Raw genomic sequence first — 23,504 nt, 5'->3', positions numbered from 1 at the left:
CCAGTTATGGAATGAATAAATCGGGGATGAAAGGTACATCATAGGGCATATAGTCAAGGGTTATTGTAACAGCATCGTATGGTGACAGATGGTAGCTACATCTGTGGTGAGTATAGCCTGACATACAGAGTTGTTGAATCATTATGTTGTATACCAGAAACTAATGTAACATTGTATGTCAACTACAATAAAAGAGATTTTTTAAAGAATAAATGTATTAAGATTTAGGAGGCATTTAGAACAGTACTTAGTACATAATAAGCACTATGTGAGTGTTAGCTGTTATCATTTTTATTACACAGATTAAGACCAAAACTAATTACCCACAATGGTAATTTGCATCATAAAAGAATGTTTGTTGACTTCCTTCCCTTCCTTGTTTCAGTTCCCCAATGTCCTACTCTGTCTCAGAGCCTGCTTGTAGGGGAACCCAATTAAAACAAGCCAATTGATTTTACAGGTTAGAAAACTCTGCAATAAAGGAAAGGGTTTTAGATCATCTTAGGGATGCTAGTATACTTGGAACTCACTGGGAAAAGCACCACACAGTCTGATGATCTAAGTCTGGATTGTAACATTATTAGCTGTTTGTATCCTGGCTTTTAAGATCAATGAGGAAAGGAAGAACTAGTCAATAAATTGAAATAACTTGCTGACCATCTTGGGGGACAGAGTAATAAATTAGATCTCTTAACTCACACATCCCTACAAATGCCAAAGATGTCATTTTGATGTGGAAAGGCTTCCAAAGACAGAAACTCTTTCCTACACCCAAGGTCCCTTCCCAGGCTCCTCACCTTCAATGGAAAGGAGGGGATGGAATGAACAGAAATTGTAAAAGTAGGAGCTGTAAGTTTTGTAAAGTGACTGCACATGGAGCACCCTAGACAAGGAGTTTCAGACCTTGATCTTGGATGACAGACTAAATAAACTGTGCAACATCATCTCTGCTTGTCTCACTCTTATGCTATATATAAAACCTTCCATGGCTCTCACCGTTTATCAAATTAACTTATAAAACCCTTTAGCTGAGTATTTTGACATCTAAGACCCTAACTTACCTTCCAGCTTATTCTTGATCCTCTTCTAGGTTTATCCTACCCTTCATTCATACTGACTGTTGCACTGTTCTACACACACACACACACACATACACACAAACGTTTACTTGCCTCCATGCCTAGATATGAGCTAGGTGCTCTACCTAGAGAGTTTTCCCTTTCCCATCCCAGGTTCATCTCAGAGCCAAGGTTTCCCGACACCCAGTAGGGTGATGGTCAATGTTTAACAATCAGCACTGGGGCGTCTGCGTGGCTCAGTCAGCATCTGACTGTGGTCATGATCTTGCAGTTTGTGGCTTCAAGCAGTTTTTAACAGCAAACGGCAGTTTGCTGACAGTGCGGAGCCTGCTTCAAATTCTGTGTCCCCCTCTTTCTCTGCCCCTCCCCTGCTCACATTCTATCTTTCTCTCTCTCAAAAATAAACAAACATAAACAATCAACAACAACAATCAGCACTGGATGGAGGAAGCCCTGAGTTGTAGCATTTACCAGCTTCAGGGTCAATATTCTCACTGTGGTGCATTTCAAGCCATTAAACTGACATCAGCCAGCAGGCAAAATTCCAGAAAACACAACAGGCTACAAACAGGCAACATAGCTCTCTGTAGCATAGCACCTTTCCTAATCCTCCCCTCCACTTCCCATCTTCCCACCTCCCCTCCCAGCAGATATCATTTGTGTCCCCCACCCAGAACCTCCTCTCCCCTTAGAGCACTTTGCATTTAACTTGCTTTATTATCCCCCTCATCATATAGTTAAGAATTTGCTTTATCTACCCACAGATTAAAAACCATTTGAAAATAATTCATTGTTTTATTCCTTGTTAAAACCCCTGTAGAATTTTTTTTAAGTTTATCTGAGAGAGAATGCTCACACGTGGGAAAGTGGAGAGGGGAAGAGAGAGAGGGAGAAACAGAGAAGCTCAAGCAGGCTCCAAGCTCAGCGCGGAGGCTGATGCAGGGCTCTATCTCACGGCCAGAGAAATTATAACCTGAGTTGAGATTAAGAGTCAGACACTTAACCAGCTGAGCCACCTGGATGCCCCAGACACTATAGAACTTGAGGAAGGGGTCATAAACTCCCCAGGGCCCAGAGCAAGATGGAGTAGAAAAACAAAAATTCATAGAGAATGTTTAGGAAGAGTTTTTAGCTGCTTAGAAGTGCTATGAAATGTATGTCTTTAAGTAGGAAAAGAAGTGACAGACTTGAACGTTTGATCCTGTTTATCTACCCAACGTAGAAGTGAGTCACATAAGAAATAAAAAGTAACTCCAGTATTCTTGCTTCTTGCTTTCTATTTTTTCCCCAAAGCATGCCATCTGGGCCTCAACCTCAGGAAATGTCTTGTCCCATGTAAAACTATTCCCATTCTCTCCATCTCCCTACCCTCTAAGGAAGTGTTGCTCATTGAGAACATGAGATCACTGAAGGTAAGGATGAGGTCTTCTTTGCTCTTATAATCCCCAGAGCCAGCCTAATGCTTGGAACCCAGCAGGAAGATATAGTGAGTACACAAAATCATTTTTTTTTTAATCTAAAAAAAGGCAATGGGTTTGAACTAATAGAAGTATTGGTGTTATTCACATAATATCCTTTTCAGTTGAGCCAAACTTTAGACTGTTACCCAGAGGGTAGAGTATAGTAGTGAGGACCTCTGTCTGCCCCCCTCCCAAACCTTAACACCTGAAGACCTGTGAGCTCTTTGTATGCTTATTAGGATGAAGGTCAAGGCTAAAATGCCACTCATTTATTTCTTCCTTCATTCTGCCAATATTTATCTAGTACCTTTTATATGCCAGACCCAGTGCTAGAAATTGTACACATTTCTTCAAAGTTGACACTCATTTTATATCCAATGCAGAAGAAAAGAAGATTCATGAAATTCTTGGAATGCCCCAGGGCATGAGGCATGACACAATAGCACAACAACCTTAAAAACAGTACCACCTGCCAAATGCACACCCAATACATAAAATCCAGGTCGTTTCCAATTTTCCTAAACTATACACTTAAAGAGAATTGTTACTGGAAGGTTTGTGAATACTAATAGTACAGTATTAAAAATGTTCTACAATACAGTCCTAAGGAAGTGATGAATCACTAAATTCTACACCTGAAACTACTATTACACTGTGTGTTAACTGGAATTTAAATAAAAAGTTGAAATAACAAAAAAATATATACTCCTAAGGAGACAATGAGCTCAAAGGTCTTGCTTAAAAAACTCAGCAACAGTTTTCCAGATTACTCACAAAGTCTTCCTGCTATACAGCTTAAAACTTATTGGTATTTAATGGTGGCATTTATTTGCCAGTCATAGACACTTGTCTGTGACAGCAAATATGATGGTCAACTCATCAGTAAATACTACCAACTTAATCAACAAAATGTGCCTTATCTAACTACACCATCTCCACTGATGTTATTCCTGGTTAAGTCTCTACCACCTCTTTCCAGACTACTCTAACAGCCTTGTAACAGAGTAGTCAAAGCCATCCTCTTAAAGTACAAATCAAATGTAGATCCTCCCTTGCTTAAACTCCAATGGCTTCTGCAGATTTAAGGAGACTCCAAGATCACTCTCATTTCTGACACCACTACAAACTTGTAGTGTCCCCATGACCACCCTCACTTGTGTCACCAATTATAAGTTTGGGAATCCCAAAGACCACCCTCAGGTTGGGTAACTTGCTAGAAAACCTCAAAGAATGCACTGAAAGCTATTATACTCATGGTTCTGGTCTATTACAAAGTAAGGATACAGATTAACATCAGCCAAAGGAAGAGGAACATGGGAAAGAGTCCAGGATAGCTCTCCACAGAGCTTCCAGTTGTCCTTTCCCAGGAGAGTCATGGATAGAACTAACTCTTCCCTCCAAAGATATGTGACAATACTCATGGTATTATTGCCAAGCAGGCAGGGAAGTTCAACCAAGCATTGGTATCCAGAGTTTTTATTGGGGTTCAATCATCTACATATGGTTGGTTATCTATATGCCTGATCTTTAGCCTCCAGTCCCTCTGGAAGTTGAGCTGCTACTTATGACCCAAAACAACCGCAATAAATCACAATGTTAAACTATCCAGTGTGACTCAGGACCACCAGGTAAACAAAGACACTTATCAGGCAGGGCATCCCATAGAGCTCCCAGGAGCTGAGGGCAAAAGCCAGACCTCTGTCTGGGTAAAGTTAACTGTTTCCAATACATTTAGAACAAAAACTCCTGGTCTATAAGGCCAGATAAGATCTAGCCCCTACCTGCCTTTCCTACATCTCCATTTCCCCATCACTTGCTCTGCTCCAATCACATCTGCCTTCTTTCAGTTCCTAGCATAAAGGCAGCTCCCAAGTAAGGGCTGCAGCTCATGCTGTTCCCTCTGCCTACAATGCCCTTCCCCAGATGTTCATATGGTTGTCTGCGGCTCATGAAATTAATTGTCACCTCCTTAGAGGCCTTCCCTGAACACCCTAGCAAAAGCAGTTGCAACCTGCCTCCTGACACACACACACACACACACACACACACACACACACACACACACACACACGGGCACACACTCACACACACAACAAATGCACACACTATACACAAACACTACACACACCTATGCATACCTGCACAGACTACATACACATACGCTCTCTCCACTCCATTGAACTATCATCTTCATAGAACTTTTTAGGACCTAAATTATTATTTGTTTATTGCCTCTGTGTTCTTTACAGTAAAAATGTTTTAAGCCTTATTCACCAATCTTACTGACCATTCTTTTTGCAGTGTACAAACTGATACCTAATATCCAGTATGTGTTGAAAAAAAATTGTGGATTGACTATGTGCCTCATATGGGACAAATACAGACACACAGAATTGTAACTTTCCCGAACTGGCTTCAGATAAAGTGTATAAAAAGCATTAAAAACAAGTCTCTTTTTCTTAGTGACCAAGAGACTAGACACTGTATGCCATTTATAATTAACCAAGGGAAAATGTTAATATGAATATATGAAGCCTAATCAAATTAATGAGTCTCATTTCCCATGTGGATTGTTAAATCAGTTAAATGAGATGCCAACCTGGACCCAGGAGAGTGAAAGTTTAATCTTTTTCCTTTTCACCTGTATCAGAAAACCTGAGTTTCCAACTTAATGCTATACAATTAGAAGTATAAGTTGATTATTCACCAATTAAAAAGAAATGAACTATCAAGCCACAGAAGACAAATCTTAAATGCATATTGCTAAACCAATCTGAAAAGGCTACCTACTGTGTGACTCCAACTTTATGACATGCTGGAAAAGGCCCAACTATGGAAACAGTTGTTGGGAAGGAAAATTTTTTCTCTGCACTTCAAAGGTTCTTACAGCTAGTCTAAGCATTAAATTGTCATGAGACAGATTAACAGAGAAAATGAAATTTCATTCCATACATATAGGAATATCACATAAAGAAGTTCAAAGACAGAAAGGTAAAATGAGGAATATATGCCATCCGGAGCTAAGTAATGGAATAGGGGCCTGGCACTTCAAGGGGAGGAAGGTAATTCACAGGACAATACGAAGAGCAGATGTTTGGTAATTAAATGTTTGTCTTACCATACAGATGGGTGACTCAGATAAAGTTTATCTCTGGTGATAATGGTTACTCTGGGAAAGACTCCTAATTTAGAGTCTTCTAAGTAGTTAAGTGAGGGACTCTCTTGAGTCTACAGGGACTCGATTATCTTCAACTCAAGATATTCCACACGCCCAAGTGGCACATTTTAGAGAGACTTGTCCTGAACCCCTTCACAATAAAAAGAAGAGTGATTACCAAAGCTTTAGGAGTAGAGATAAATAGATGAACAGTTTCACAGACTTATGCTTCAACAGGATACCGTAATAGTGGACACACATCATACATTTGTCAAAACCCATAGAATATATACAACACCAAGAGTAAACCCTAATGTAAATGATGAATTTTAGTTAATAATGATTTTAGTGTCAACATTGGCTCATCTGTTGTAATAAATGTACACACTAACGCAAGATGTTAACAGGAGAAACTGGGTGGGGGAGGAGGGAGTATATGTACTTTCCCCTTAATTTTTTGTAAATCCCAAATGGCTCCAAAAAAATTCTACTAATTAAAAAAAAAAGTGCAAGCTGCGTTTCTTTTCATGGAAATTTGAGAGGCTATTTCCTCAACTCTAAATGCATTAAGATACACAGTCTTGCCCCTTTTTTAGTTAATTATAACCTGTTTTCCCATCACATTTCCAGATTCTGTGTAACAGATGGTGAAAATGTCTATTCTGAAGGCCTATAAAGTATTCCTGTTGAAGAATAGTGGCTATTATTCAGCATCCCCCACATAAGAGTTGGAATACTCAGGGTAGGGTGCGAGGAAAGGGGGGCCACATGCAGGCAACAGGGTGGAAAACAGAAAGCAAATCCTCAGGGTGCTAACAGGAATAGAGGGTACTCCTAGAGGAATTAAAAGTGACCCCCACCAGGAACCTAGGGAAATCATCTATGCAGAGAAAGAAATGACTTGTTTGAAATTCATTCACACTGGCAGGGTCAATAGAAAAATTTCAATGTAAATAACGGGAGACCTTAAATGTGTGTTTGCTGAATGCTGAAGCATTGGGGGCAGAAACTAAGCAGAGGTTTCTGCAGTGGCCAAATGTTTCCTCTTATCACAGCAGAATGGTCATTAAAAGAGAAGCCCTAAGAATGTCTTGAATGTAGATGAAGGCCAATCAGATACCCCTGTGAGAGATTTTTAAAGATTTTTTTCTATTCTCCATTGTATTCCATTTGGATTTGATAAGATTTGGGGGAGTGATAATTTGTCATTATCTTAACCTCGGAATTGAAGCAAAATTTAAAGGAATTAATGCGGCTTTTTCCCTTCCCAGGAGCATCTTCACCTTTATACCACCAACTCTTCATTCGTCATCAGCAAGCGGGGACAGTTATTCAGAAAACAATGGCAGGAGCTCCACAGCACTGGGGGTTTAATGTTATTTCTGTCTCCATAAAATCTTCAATAATTTGTTTACGACTTCTAAAATTCAACAACAGTGTGCAAATGCAATTCCACTTATGTTAATGTGTGCTTCCTTCTCGCATATCAGATTCTGAATAAAAATTAGGCAAGTACTCTGTTTTGAAAATATGTAAGATGTGAACTTGCAGGGAGGAAAAAAAAAAACCTCGAAATGCACTATCCTATCAACCACATTTTTTTTAACTTAATAACTTAAGTGAACTGTTAGTGAAATTACAACCTGCTTGTGACACAATAAATTTACAACAAAATTCACTCCATAAATTATTCAATTCTGTGACTGCAGTCAAGGAGAGAAATATCGCCAGGAGCAGGTGATTAGCATGTGAAAAGAAAACCCATCTCCCCACCAAAACAATCACTGTCAAAGCCTCCTATTGGAGTTTTGTAAAAATTACCATTAAGAACACACATTTAAGTCTTTGTAGTTACTTTAAAAGGGCCAAGTATTTGATTTACATTATATTCATTTGTTCTTTCTTCAACTGTCTTTCTCCCACAAACCATAACTGCCTCAATAAATGCTTGCTCAATCAAGTGTGCATTAAAACAAAAGAATTTAACTTCAATAAAAGTGATGAATCAGAGCCAGAAGTTAACTTTTCCTTCCTCTGTATATCTGGCTACCGGTTAAGCAAAGTAGAAATTTACATTTGATGTTCCACAGGGGAATATTAGCAGATTCTGCTGTGAGATGTTGGGGTCCGGGAGCCAACACGGTCCAGAAAGAGTCCTTGATACATCTTCAGCACAAAAAGGATGGTTTTATTAAAGCACGGGGACAGGATCAGCGGGCAAAAAGAGCTGCCCTGGGATTGTAAGGAGTGACTGATTGCACACTTTCAAGTTGGGAGGGGGTTAGGGATAGCCTAAAGCCTCTAAGGAATTTGGAAGCAAGGCTTACAGGACCTTGAGGGGCTAGCTGCTAAGATAAAGTTCATTAGATCCCTCAGATGTATATCAGAGGGCCATATACTTGGAGAAGGACTGCTCACCTGTATCTTGGGGAGGTAGAGATAAAGAAGTTTCTAAAGGGATTGTTCTATGTTAAAGACTTACAGGATCCTGGAGGTCCGGCTACTGTCAAGCTAAGGTTGCCTTTTGCGTCTAGCAAAGTATTTACAATGAGGCAGTTGAGGTCCTGGAGGAAGGTCACTCTGCCTGCCTCAAGTACTTGTTAATGGGCTGCAAGTTGTAAGTTTGTTTTCTTTTGCCTTTGTTCTCCTCAGTTGCTATTGTGCAGTTGGTCATATTTGTACATTTTTGCATAAATCACCTTTCTTCCTAAGTCAAGAATGTGGCAGGGCACCTGGGTGGCTCAGTCGACCGACATCCACTCAGGTAGCGATCTCATAACCTGTGAGTTCAAGCCCTGCACTGGGCTCTGTGCTGACAGCTTGGAGTCAGTAGAGCCTGCTTTGGATTCTGTGTTTCTCTCTCTCTCTCTCTGCCCTTCCCTCACTAGTACTCTGTCTCTCTCTCAAAAATAAATAAAAACATTACAAAAAATTTTTTTAAATCAAGAATGTGGCTATCCTCACATATTAATACATAAATTGTTTTCAGTTCAGCAGATGCCTTGGAATTGGGTTTTCTTTAGAGGCTGTTATTTTTCTTGTAATGCCCCCAATTTCAAATCCGAGAGACCACCAAGGAGCCGATACCGATGCAAACACACGAGGGTTTATTTGCAAGCTCGAGCTTGGGCCCAAGTATACCTGACACAGCGGAGCAGGGACTTGGACCCCTAGGTTAAGAGGCGTAGCAGTTTTATAGGGACCAGTGGCCAATGAGATTGTAACACACACATAAATTTGCATAGTCATGTCAGTCCACATACAGGTGGCCAATTGAATTACAATTTACCCTATAGTAACTGTTTGAACTAGCCTATCACTCTGGTCAGAATTGGCGGGCAAAAGGCAGGGTTTACATTCTTTGGCGTTTAGGGGTTCCGCATTCTTATATGAGCTGGTTTCCAGTAAGGGTGTGCTCAGCGGCTTGACTAGGGTGGGGAGTGTCTTAAGCAATAAGTAGGTCATGTAGGTGTTATACATGAGATGGTGGGTGTAGCACAAAATGGAGTTAGTCTTGCTCTGCTTGTCCAGGGGTAGGGGATTTTTGTTAAATTCCTTGGGTCCCACATTTCTCATAAGTAGTGTGTGGCAGGCAGAATAATGACCCCCCAAAGATATCTATGTCTTGTTTCCCAGAATTTGTGAACACATTATCTGGAAAAGGGAAATTAAAGTTGCAGATGGAATTAAGGCTACTAATCAGCTGACCTTAAAAGGGAGATTACACTGGGAATTCTCAATGTAATCACTGGGATCTTCAAATGTGGATGAGGGAGGCCCAGAGTGAGTACCAAAGTGACATGGTATGAAAAAGACATATATGGACATTGTGGGTTTCCAAGATGGAGGAAGGGGCCATGAGCCAAGGAATGTGGACGGATTCTAAAAGATGGAAAGTCCAAGAAAACAAATTATCCCCTTGACCCTCCTGAAGAAACACAGCCTTGCTGACACCTCAATCTCAGCCCAATAAGATCCATTTCAGATATGTGACTTCCCGAACTATTATAAATCTGTGATATTTTAAACTCTCAAGTTTGTGTTAATTTATTAAAGCAGCAATAGGAAACTAAAATAGAGTATTTAAATAGTACTCTCTATTGTGAAAGGCAAATGGTGTGAGAAAGGAAAAGAATTCCGCAAATTGTTAGTATCTGTTCATGAAGGAAATCACAAAAGACCTGTAATTTTATACAACTCTTCTTTCTTAAGTATTTATTTATTTTTGAGAGAGAGAGAGAGAGAGAGAGAACGAACATGAGCAGGAGAGGGGCAGAGACACAGGAAGACAGTGGATCCAAAGGGGGCTCTGTGTTGACAACAAAGAGCCTGATGCAGGGCTCAAATCAAACTCCCAAACCATGAGATCATGACCTGAGCTGAAGTCAGATGCTCACCCAACTGAGCCACCCAGGTACCCCTATATAACTCTTCTTAAAATTACATAGTAAGAAATAATTTGAATGGTATATTTACTTTAATTGCTATTACAGTTCTTCCATTTATCAGAAAAATTATTTAGTGCTTATGGATGTATCTTCCACTAGTATTGGAATAATTCACCCCATGTAAAGCTACTCTTTCTTTCTTGGATAATACCTCTTTCTCATCAGCTACCAGCTGGCATGAGCTTTGTGTTTTGATACACAAAAGCCATCTAAAAGATCACCTGTACTTATAAAAGTAAATTCTTGTTAGATAGTATAGGACAAAGAAAACTTTCCTCGATCCTCTTAGGATTCCTGGCTGGGCCTGAAAATTAAACTGACAAAAACAAATGAACAGGATAAAAATGTAAGTATTTATTTAATCTAAGTTTTGCCCTACACTAAAGCATTCATAAGAAAATGAAAGACCTGAATAAGCAGTTAAGCCTGAGTTTTTATACTAGGTTTGATAAAAAGTCAACAATGATGGGAATACTTGATAGGGCAAAAGGGTATGAGCTAAAAATAGTAACTGGAGGAAACTGAGCAAGGCCTGTTGGTATGGACTTCCTCTCAGCATTCCTCCATCTTGGCAGATAAGAGACAGTTTCCTCTGGGTGTAAGAAGGGCACCTCTCACATGAGGATCTTAGTACCTTCCTTCAGGAACGAAGGGAGAGGTCACAAAGTCCTTTCTGTACCAGCTATTTCTCAAATTACTTCAGCTTAAAATCTGGTGTCATATTTTGGGGTAGTGTGTTCTGAACCCTGTCAATTGTCCAGCAGGGAAGAAAAAAGACACAGAATCACAAAATGGAAGAGCTAAGAAACCTTATGTGACCTAGTTTAACTTCCTTAGCTTATCAGAAAAGCAATCAGGATTCAAAAGGTGGAATTCTCTTCCCAAATTACATAATCTGGGGTAGAAGTAGTTTTAGAATACTGGCCCAGATCTCTTTTAATAGTGCACAGTGCCACCTATATGGGTCATTCAAATCAACCTTTGTTAACCCAACAGATATTTATTGAGCACTTGTCGGTATGTAGGGCACTTGCCATAGGCACTGATTATGCAATGAGAAGAGTGACAACTACATAGTTACTATGTAGTTATTCATATAACAGAGATAACTATGGTAACTACTTACTATAAGTTAATAGTTCATTGGGAGCAAACAGTATCAATAAACAAGCAAACAGTGTTCTATTGAAAATGTAACATATTCATGTGATATAGAAGGACTAAGGGCCATCTCAGAGAGCTGATCAGCAAAGAGCTTTTAAAATAGCTGAATGACAACAAAGAGTCAAGCAGAATGGGAAATGAACATATCAGGCAGAGCGTCAAGGTTGTGGAGGAGAAACTTAGTTCTGGAGGAATGTACTGAAAGCCAGTAAGGTGGGAACTTGGCAATGAGGGTGAGTGGGTAGATGGGAGATTAAAAAAAAGGAGGGGAAAACTAGGTTCAAGTTCTGAAATCATTTTGTGTTACATGTAACTATGGTCATCTCTACTTATATTTGCATTGACTTCCATGTTAAGATGTGAAACAAAGCACCTAATATTATCAAGTAAATATGAACTCAGATCTATCCCCCTGCTTCATGAAAAAGGCTTAGGTTCAAAGAAGTCAAATCAATAAAATATGATTGGATTATTGGCACTCATCAGTGACACTGCGCTAGGTTTTATAAAGTAAAGGCTCACAAGAGCTCTTCAAGATAGAGATCACATATTTAACTAAAGGAAATTAAAAAAAAAAAAAAAAAAGTCAGGTGTTTCTTAGCATGAGAGAAGTCAATTAGTATTTCCCGAACACACACTACCTGCCAGGCACTCCAGTAGGTGCTTTACCTACACTATCACTATTAATGCCCCACTAAACAACTGCATGTCCCAAGCACTTTGATGTTAAGTCAATGGCTCAAGATTGCACTCTTAGGAGAAAGGCAAGTATACACTGGTCTGTCTGCCTCCAAAGGTCACACTTTCCCCATTAGGCCATGTGCCACTCACATTGAGCAAAAGATTCCCTACATAAGTCACATCACCTCATTCTCTTCCTGTATGAAATGACATGTGGGACTAGATGATCTCAAAAATCCCTCTTACCTCTAACGTTCTGTGATTCCGTGATCCTATTACATTGGCACAGACTGTCCTCTCCCATTCTTGCAACCTCTGCCCCTGGAAATTTCCTCCTCCACAAGTTGTACTGCAGTTGCTACCCACCAATGAGGAAGGTTTCCTTCCACCAAGAAATCAGATTCTTGCCTACACCTGCGCAACACCAGAGAAAGCAAACCAACTTCCCCCTGCTGGTAAGGGGAGCACAATAACGGGAGTCTGTATTAGCTGACCATGTTTCTCTCCCATTTATTTCCTGCTCACTAAATGACTATCAACCATGTGACAGTCATTCTCAACCATGTTTGTGGGTTGAGACACCATGATGAGGAAAATTCACAGATCAACTTAAAGTACTGTTCTCAGCAGCTTAATTTGCAAATGTCAGTACTTCCCTTCTCCATACTGGGCTCATCTTTTTCAATTCTAAGTCAGATAGCAGCAAATACAAAATTTGCTTCTAAGCATAAACTGTTTCTGGGGAGTATAGTTCTCTGCCTCACAGACTTCTCACCTGAAAAATAAAATATTCAATGGCAGATGATAATTAAGTAAGTCAAGTTTCAAGATTTGGTGTGTAGGTAGCTAATCATTTTTCCTTGATATTAAACAAATTATACTTAATATTCTGGAACAAAAATTAAATATTTGAGTGTAAAAGTCATTATTTGTTATATATTTAATTATTAAGAATAAGGTGCATCATAATGAAAGAATCAGTTCTGATTATTCTGTAAGGCAACACTAGGACTAAAAAAATTCAGTGTTTCTTCTATGTACTGCTTTCCTTGATGTGTACAGAAGTTTTTCTGTGCTCTGGGAAAATCCTATGTGTCTTCCAAGTCACCACTTGTAGTAAACAGCTGCTATTTTTGCCTGCTTAGCATCCTGCAGGTGGGATTTCCTTTAGATATCACTCTACTTCAATGCTCTGTGCAGTGGTTCAGGTGGTTCAAGAGGATTATAACTCCAGATCCAGGAGGAAGTGATGCCTTGCCAATCAGCATACATCCTCCTAATAGTGATGGGCACATAACCCAAGTCTAACAGAGCTTAATTCCTAGTTTGCTGCTGGAGAATTCAAGATAAAAATGATCTCTTCCCCTGGAAAATGTCTATCAGTCTGGAACCATTGGGAGCTATCTTGCCAACACATGTAAGAGTTTACTTGAGCACAAACCAACATAAGAGGGCAAAGAGGCAGAGAGAGTTTGGTAAGTCTTGGTGATGAAATCTGAACTCCTGGATCCACCTGCACTAAAGCCCACTTGTACTTTTCAGGTAGTTGAGACATCATTCCCTATTTGTTTATATTAGTTTGTGTTTTTTAGTACTTGCAACCAAAAAATGTCGAAATATCCCATTTTATACAATGTTAACGTAATATCCTTCAATCATTAAAGGTCCATGAAAGTCAACTAAGTTTGTCCATAGAAAAGATACACAAGTACTCTTAGAGAGATAGGATTCTTTCCACCAAAAGAAAATGTGTTTACAGAATTACTCTAGAAGAACTACAAAGGAGTATCTACATTCCCATCACTAGCAGCAGAAGAAAATTATGGCTGTTCTGTTAAAATAGAAGTTCCTCTATCCCTGATCTCATCCCTCATTTTCATTTTAAAATAAAATTTTGGGGTGCCTGTGTGGCTCAGTCGGTTAAGCATCTGCCTTCAGCTCAGGTCATGATCTCATGGTTCATGGGTTCAAGTGCCACATCGGGCTCTCTGCTGTCCATGTAGAATACACTTTGGATCCTCTGTCCCCCTTTCTCTCTGCCTCTCCCTCGCTTGTTCTCTCTCCCCCTCTCAAAAATCAATAAATAAAAATTTATTTAAAATAATTTTCTTTGAAAGAGAGAGAGATAGAGTATGAGTAGGAGAAGGAGAGAGAGAGAGAGGGGGGGAGACACAGAATCCAAAGCAGGCTCTAGGCTCTGAGGTGTCAGCACAGAGCCTTACACAGGGCTTGTACTCACAAACCATGAGACCATGACCTGAGCCAAAGTTGGATGCTTAACTTTCTGAACCAACCAGGTGTCCCCCATTTTCATTTTTAATAAGTCAACAGCATGTTTTCTAAAAAGGTATTCAAATTATGTGTATACATACTATATCCTCCCATGTAAAAACAGAAAGCCTTCCCACTAGAGCACTTTGTCTTTAATTGTACAATGTGGAAATTTTTATTTTTCAGTCTTTTGGGAACAAGAATATTACAGACTAGTACACGTAACTGTAAAAACAACCTGAATCTGGATATCCCAACAAGCAGTGAGATCACAATCCATTTGTAGAAAAATGGGCTGATAGACAAAAGCGAGTACACAATGCCATAAAGGCAAATCCCACATAGTCCACCCAGGGGAATATTTCAAAAGATAACATAGAGAACAGATGGGGAAAGTGGTGGACATAATCTGATAACATTAAGTAGATCACAAAATAACAATAATGACACCATGCATATATTAGGAAAGGCCTGTTCTCCAACAATCACAAAGTACTTTTCCAACTCCTAGGTCAAACACCAGTAGTCAGAACTGATAGTGAAAAAGCATGATTCTTATTTTTCCTGTATTACAGACCTGAAACACTCACATTCTAAGAAATTGGCCAAATGGAGGCATGCATTGTGGAATATCTCTGATTAGACATTAAAAGACAGCCACTGGAATAAAACATGCCAGGGAAGAAAAGAACACATCAACCCACACAAGAGAGGAATCCATTTTGTTCAACAATTATATTGGTGTACAAATAATGTATTTTTTAATGTACTGCAATGTAATGTATATTCCTGTAGTAACCACAAGGAATGGCCACCACATAGGAAATACTACTTTTAAGTAGTAATATTTGAAATTTTGTGACATTAACTTACCATAAGATTGGAATTTCCTGACCTAAAGGGAACTTCTTACTCTGGGGGAGAAAAGTAGCATATGGATTTATGCAGAAAACTTCACAGTGGGAAATGTAGTTAGCATAAAAATATAGATGATCCAGCTTCTATGAAACCAAGTTGAGCTACTGTGCCTACCTGTGGTTCAGAGTAGAATAGGAATACATGTAGGACTTCTGAGCAGGAAATTCTTTACTTGCAGACCCTATTTTCTAGTGGCCTTGGTAAGGTATGTTATTCCTGCACACCCAGAATGGCACCACCTCCAATTTATGCACATGAAAGAAAGACAAATTCAATAAATTAGGTATGGCCCATTCAGGATTCACAGCTAAGATCCAGCTCCATAGTCACTTACATTTGTAATTCACTTTGCTTTCCTAATCTTGAATCCCCCGGGACCAGGTACCATTCTCAGACCCAGGTACAACTGTAGTCTACAGCACTCACCCCTAGGTAATGCCAAATTTGTCCAGGAAGTTGTACTGGCCTTCTGCCTTTGCACAACCATGTGCCACACTGAGAGCATGGCCTTGTTTCCTGAATGCCTATTAGAGGCACAGACATCATGACTCGTTCTCAACAGTACCTCTCTCTGATGCCTAAAACTGCCTTGCATACTCTCAGCACTGACTCTATTCTCTATCAAATGAGCAGCCTGGAATCAAGACACAAAAAGTGGCCAGGAGCATGCTCAGCAGGCATCAGCATGGAAGATGCTCCAACATTGGAAGGGACTCAACATGTTCAGTGAACTGCTGGGAGATGACAGAGTCCATTTAGCAAGGGAACTTGTAAAAATCATCATCATCATCATGTCCAACCTGAGCCACTCATACTCACATAACCGACATTAAGGTGTTTGAAATCCCCAAAATTCCAGTGTTATTTTATGTTACAAACACAGTTTGCAAGTAAAACATAAACTTATGTAAATTTCCTTTTACAAAAATGTAAATGTTTTTTAAAGAATTTTCAACACATGAATTTAAGCAAAGTGGGTTTGGTTTTTTGCTTTGTGTTCTTGATTTGTTTTGTTTTAATTAGGAAGATCCATTTCCATTTTCTGAACATTTGGGTTAATTGTAGCTTAAAATTATGTACATGTTATAGTTATCTGCTGAATTATAGAACATCCAAAACTTAACAGTATACAGCTACAACCAAGAATCTCCAAAATAAGGAGCCGACAACCAAGAATCACTGAACATTTTAGGAAAACCAACATCACAAAAGAAAAGGCATCAAACAAGGGAAGAATTGACACACGAAGAAGCTGAAACCCTCATACTTTACTGTGGCATAGTAAAATTGTGTGGCCACTCTGTAAAACTGTCTGACAGTTGCTCAAAATGTTAAACCTAGAGTTACCATATGAGTTAGAAATTTCACTCCTAGGTATATACAAAGGAAAATTGAAAATACATGTCAACACAAAAACTTACAAATATTCACAGCAATACTATTCCTAATAGTCACGTGTCCAACTGATGAATGGATAAATAAAATGTGGTGTATCTATACAACGAAATACTTTTCAGCAATAAAAAGGAATGAAGTTTTGGTACATACTACAACATGGATGAAACTTGGAAACATTAACATTACATTAAGAAATCAGCCTTTTGGCAAAGATGAAGTCAAGCTTTCGCTTTTTGCAGATGACATGATATTATACATGGAAAATCCGATAGACTCCACCAAAAGTCTGCTAGAACTGATACATGAATTCAGCAAAGTTGCAGGATACAAAATCAATGTGCAGAAATCAGTTGCATTCTTATACACTAACAATGAAGCAACAGAAAGACAAATGAAGAAACTGATCCCATTCACAATTGCACCAAGAAGCATAAAATACCTAGGAATAAATCTAACCAAAGATGTAAAAGATCTGTATGCTGAAAACTATAGAAAGCTTATGCAGGTAATTGAAGAAGATATAAAGAAATGGAAAGACATTCCCTGCTCATGGATTGGAAGAATAAATATTGTCAAAATGTCAATACTACCCAAAGCTATCTACACATTCAATGCAATCCCAATCAAAATTGCACCAGCATTCTTCTCGAAACTAGAACAAGCAATCCTAAAATTCATATGGAACCACAAAAGGCCCCGAATAGCCAAAGTAATTTTGAAGAAGAAGACCAAAGCAGGAGGCATCACAATCCCAGACTTTAGCCTCTACTACAAAGCTGTCATCATCAAGACAGCATGGTATTGGCATAAAAACAGACACATAGACCAATGGAATAGAATAGAAACCCCAGAACTAGACCCACAAACGTATGGCCAACTCATCTTTGACAAAGCAGGAAAGAACATCCAATGGAAAAAAGACAGTCTCTTTAACAAATGGTGCTGGGAGAACTGGACAGCAACATGCAGAAGGTTGAAACTAGACCACTTTCTCACACCATTCACAAAAATAAACTCAAAATGGATAAAGGACCTGAATGTGAGACAGGAAACCATCAAAACCTTAGAGGAGAAAGCAGGAAAAGACCTCTCTGACCTCAGCCGTAGCAATCTCTTACTCGGCACATCCCCAAAGGCAAGGGAATTAAAAGCAAAAGTGAATTACTGGGACCTTATGAAGATAAAAAGCTTCTGCACAGCAAAGGAAACAACCAACAAAACTAAAAGGCAACCCACGGAATGGGAAAAGATATTTGCAAATGACACATCGGACAAAGGGCTAGTATCCAAAATCTATAAAGAGCTCATCAAACTCCACACCCGAAAAACAAATAACCCAGTGAAGAAATGGGCAGAAAACATGAATAGACACTTCTCTAAAGAAGACATCCGGATGGCCAACAGGCACATGAAAAGATGTTCAACGTCGCTCCTCATCAGGGAAATACAAATCAAAACCACACTCAGATACCACCTCACGCCAGTCAGAGTGGCCAAAATGAAGAAATCAGGAGACTATAGATGCTGGAGAGGATGTGGAGAAACAGGAACCCTCTTGCACTGTTGGTGGGAATGCAAATTGGTGCAGCCGCTCTGGAAAGCAGTGTGGAGGTTCCTCAGAAAATTAAAAATAGACCTACCCTATGACCCAGCAATAGCACTGCTAGGAATTTATCCAAGGGATACAGGAGTACGGATGCATAGGGGCACCTGTACCCCAATGTTTATAGCGGCACTCTCAACAATAGCCAAATTATGGAAAGAGCCTAAATGTCCATCAACTGATGAATGGATAAAGAAATTGTGGTTTATATACACAATGGAATACTACGTGGCAATGAGAAAAAATGAAATATGGCCTTTTGTAGAAACATGGATGGAACTGGAGAGTGTGATGCTAAGTGAAATAAGCCATACAGAGAAAGACAGATACCATATGGTTTCACTCTTATGTGGATCCTGAGAAACATAACAGAAACCCATGGGGGAGGGGAAGGAAAAAAAAAAAAAAAAAAGAGGTTAGAGTGGGAGAGAGCCAAAGCATTAGAGACTGTTAAAAACTGAGAACAAACTGAGGGTTGATGGGGGGTGGGAGGGAGGGCAGGGTGGGAGGGAGGGCAGGGTGGGTGATGGGTATTGAGGAGGGCACCTTTTGGGATGAGCACTGGGTGTTGTATGGAAACCAATTTGACAGTAAATTTCATATATTAAAAAATAAAAAAATAAAAAATAAAAATAAAAATAAAAAAAAAAAAAAAAGAAATCAGCCTTTTGGGGTGTCTGGGTGGCTCAGTCGGTTGAGGGTCCAACTTCGGCCCAGGTCATGATCTCACAGCTTGTGAGTTCGAGCCCTGCGTCGGGCTCTGTGCTGATAGCTCAGAGCCTGGAGCCTGCTTTGGCTTCTGTGTCTCCCTCTCTCTCTGCCCCTAACCCACTCGCATTCTGTCTCTGTCTGTCTCAAAAATAAATAAATATTAAAAAAAATAACTAAAAAAAAAAAAAAAAAGGAAATCAGCCTTTAAACAAATAATCCAGATAATCCAGTGAAGAAATGGGCAAAAGACATGAATAGACAATTCTCCAAAGAAGACATCCAGATGGCCAACCGACACATGAAAAAATGCTCAACATCACTCATCATCAGGGAAAGACAAATCAAAACCACAAAGAGATACCACCTCACACCTGTCAGAATGGCTAACATGAGCAACTCAGGCAACAACAGATGTGGCGAGGATGCAGAGAAAGAGGATCTCTTTTGCACTGCTGGTGGGAATGCAAAGTGGAAAATAGCCTGAAGGTTCCTCAAAAAATTAAAAATAGAACTACCCTACAACCCAGCAATTGTACTACTAGGTGTTTATCCAAGGGATACAGGTGTGCTGTTTCAAAGGGGCACATGCACCCCCATGTTTATAGCCACACCATCAACAATAGTCTAAGTATGTAAACAGCCCAAATGTCCATCGATGGATGAATGGATAAAGAAGACATGGTATTTATATACAATGGAGTATTACTCAGCAATCAAAAAGAATGAAATCTTGCCATTCGCAACTACCTAGACGGAACTGGAGGGTATTACGCTAAGCAAAATTAGTCCAAGAAAGACAAATATCCTATGACTTCATTCATATGAGGACTTTAAGATACAAAACAGATGAACATAAGGTAAGGGAAGAAAAAATAATATAAAAACAGGGAGGGGGACAAAACATGTATCACTCTTAAATATAGAGTACAAACAGAGGGTTGCTGGAGGGATATAAAAACAGGGAGGGAGGATGGTCTAAATGGGTAAGGGGCATTAAGGAATCTACTCCTGAAATCACTGTTGCACCATTAATATTTTATATTACATATTTTTTAATATTTAATATTTTACATATATAATGTTTATAATGTATATAAATTGATATATATATTTATACATGCACAAATTATTTATACACACACACAAACATATGACAGAACACTGCATTCATAAAATAAGAGCAGGCAACTATGAATAAAAACAAATTAGAAATGAAATAAGCAAAAATTTGTCACTGAGACAAACAGATCAACAGAACAGAATAAAAAGCCTCGAAATAGACCTACATAAAAACATGCCAATTGATCTTTGAAAAAACAGCAAAAGCAGTGTAGTGCCTGGATGGCTCAGTTGGTTAAGTATCCAATTCTTTATTTTGGTTCAGGTCATGATCCCATAGCTCATGGGTTCAAGCCCAGAGGAATGGAATTCCCTCTCTCTCTCTGCCCCTCCTCTACTCCTTCTCTCTCTCTCTCTCTCTCTCTCTCTCTCTCTCTTTCTCTCAAAAATAAATAAATAAACAGCAAAGGTAATATAATGGAGCAAACATAGTGTCTTCAACAAATTGTGCTGAAACAAATAAACATCCACATAGAAAAACATAAATCTAAAAATCTAACACAGACATTATATTCTTCACAAAAATTAACTCAAAATAGATCACATACCTAAATATAAAATACAAAACTATAAAACTAGAAGATAACGTAGAAGAAAATCTAGATAACCTTGGGAATGGCAGTAACTTTTTAGATACAACATCAAAATCACAATCCATGAACGAAATAATGGATAAGATGAATTTCATTAAAATTTAAAACTCATGGTCTGAGAAAGATTTATCAATAAAAGGAGAAGACAAGCCACAGACTGTGAATAATGATTGCAAAAGACACATCTGATAGCGCCTGGATGGCTCAGATGGTTAAGCAACCAACTCTTGATTTCAGCTCAGGTCATGATCTCATGGTTCATGAGTTCGAGCCCCACATCACACTCTGCCCTGATGGTATAGAGCCTGCTCGGGGGTTCTGTCCCTCCTCTCTATGTTCCCCCACTTATGCTCTCTCTCTCTCACTCTCAAAGTAAGTAAATAAACATTAAAAAAAATAAAAACAAAAAGACACATCTGATAAAGGTATACTATCCAAAATAAACCAAGAATTTAAAAGTCAACAATAGGAAGGGATTCAGAGGTCAAAGTCCAGCAGGCTGCCAGATCCTGGAGTCTCCTATCTTGCAGGGAGCGGCTTCCAGCAGCTATAGCCAAGAGGCAGAAGCACTACTTTGAGGCTACAGCATGGCAACTACAGGAGAGCTGGCCAGGCCAGGCCCACTATCTCCTCTGGGCCTACAGTTCATCACACAATGATAACATCACTTTTGAAGGAACATGTGCACACTGTTTCCAGTTGCTCATCTTGGATAACTCTCAAGTGTACCTCAAACCCAAATCCAAACTGCCACCCAAAATACATAAACTTCTTAGTGAGAGGCAAGAAAATATACACTCAGTTTTAAAGAAGCAAAAATTGAGAAAAAATACAAAGACCCCAAAAGTGTGTTGATTACTTGTAAAACATGCAACAGAACAGTTAAATATCATGGTGAAAGTAGAAGCTTTCTATCCACACTGAAAAGCAGTCCTACCACTCCTATGACTAAACTTGGCCTGAAGACACCAGAAAGACTCTGAGTTCTACAAACATAAATCATACGTGTGGTTCCAAATGCAAGAGCTCAACCTTGATATTCAGGACACCAACATCTCAACACTCAACACTCACTTGCTCCTCAAAGAGTGTGAGCAAAACTAAGAAACACTTCTCTCAATTAAAAATGTTGCTTAGCCAGAGTGAATCTCAAAAGAATTCAAAGGTGGACTTCAGAAATTTCTTACTATCTTTGTAAAGGGTACGCTGTGAAAATAAATGTTTAATGCAACTCTGAAACTAAAGGTAGTAAGAAAAACATCTGTTTTAAAGCTTTACTTATTTAAATACATGGATACTAGGGTCCAGGAGCAAACTTCTCTGGGCATTTTTCAGTGTTTATGGAGAAAATACTTCATTAAAATGAATAATTGAGGGGCGCCTGGGTGGCTCAGTCAGTTGAGGGTCCGACTTCTGCTGAGGTCATGATCTCGCAGTTCGTGGGTTCGAGCCGCACATCAGGCTGTGTGCTGACAGCTCAGAGCCTGGAGCCTGCTTCGGATTCTGTGTCTCCCTCTCTCTCTGCCCCTCCCCTGTTCATGCTCTGTCTCTGTCTCTCAACAATAAATATATGTTAAAAAGAAATTTTTTTACATGCATAACTGAAACCTGTCTACCTCATAGGGTGGCTATGAGGATCAACAATATATGGAAGGTCCTTGTAAACAGCAAAGACATTATGGACATTGAGTGGTTATATTATTATTTTCCTTTCCCTTAATTAGCACATTAGTCATTTTCTTTCATAAGGAAATTGAGATCTTTCTGAGGGGACCTACTCACTCCTTTCTAGGTGTCTGTTATTGCTAATTCAGGAAAAGGATCAAGTGTCCTTGTTTTTCCACAATTATCTGCATAACTGTATTAGAGTGCTGAACATGATTCCTGTTTTGCATACTAAAGTAAATATATGGATCATTCTTGATTGTAAATCATTCAGATACCCAAAATTTCATATTTTACAACTTTCTGTTGTTCCTAGTAATATTTTATCCTAAGTGGCATTTCATTTGCTCTGGTGAAGACTTATTTCTATGCCTAAAATTTACAGCAAAATATAACATAGTAACAGTTTAACTATCTTAAACCTTTTCTGGAACATAGATATACCAAAATGATAGACTGAGGTTGTATTCAACCTGTCTTTTAAAAATTCTTTCAATAAATAATTTAGATACTTTCAACTACAAAAAAAAAGTCAACAATAGGAAAGCAATCCAATTAAAAATGGGTTAAAGACCTTGACTCCTCACCAAAAAGGATACATATATTAAAAATATGAATATGAAAAGATGTTCACATCATATTTCATATCAATGTAAATTATAACAGTTATGAAATACCACTACACACCTGTTGGAATGGCCAAAATCCAGAACACTGACAACAGTAAATGCTGGTGAGGATGTAGACCAACAACAACTCTCATTCACTGCTATTAAGACCACAAAATGATACAGCCACTTTTGGAGACATTTTGGCAATTTCTTATAAAACTAAACATACAATTATCATACAACCCAGCAATCTTGCTCATTGGTATTTACCCAAAGGAGGTGAAAACATATCCACACAAAAAACATCTGCACTCAGATGTTTATAGCATCTTTACTCATAATTGCCAAAACTTGGAAGCAACCATGATGTTCTTCAGTAGCTGAATGAACAAATAAACTAAGTACATCCAGGCAATAGAATATAATTTAGCAGTAAAAAGAAATGAGCTATCAAGCTATGACAGGACATTAAGAAAATTTAAATGCATATTACTAAGTGAAAGAAGGCAATCTGAAAAGGGTACATTCTCTATGATTCTAATTACATAACTTTCTAGAAAAGGCAAAACTTTGGAGAGCATGAAAAGCTCAGTGGTTGCCAGGAGTTGGAGGGTAAGAGGATGAGG

At 38.9% G+C, this 23,504-nt stretch overlaps 1 protein-coding gene across 1 annotated transcript; it reads left to right on the top strand.

Moving 5' to 3' along the window:
- Positions 1-11,535: 11,535 nt before the first annotated feature.
- On the top strand, positions 11,536-21,800 carry LOC109270615 (UPF0711 protein C18orf21 homolog). The gene is given in 5 exon segments (XM_053906820.1): positions 11,536-11,541; positions 12,279-12,444; positions 21,072-21,377; positions 21,380-21,582; positions 21,585-21,800. Coding segments are annotated over 5 exon segments (897 nt in total).
- Positions 21,801-23,504: the final 1,704 nt, after the last annotated feature.

This window comes from Panthera pardus, unplaced genomic scaffold (assembly GCF_024362965.1).
Source record: "Panthera pardus isolate Hobbes unplaced genomic scaffold, ASM2436296v1 HiC_scaffold_19, whole genome shotgun sequence".
In the NCBI taxonomy this organism is placed as follows: Eukaryota; Metazoa; Chordata; class Mammalia; order Carnivora; family Felidae; genus Panthera; species Panthera pardus.
Note: the sequence above shows the minus strand (reverse complement) of the source record. Positions and strands in the feature narration are given on the sequence as shown.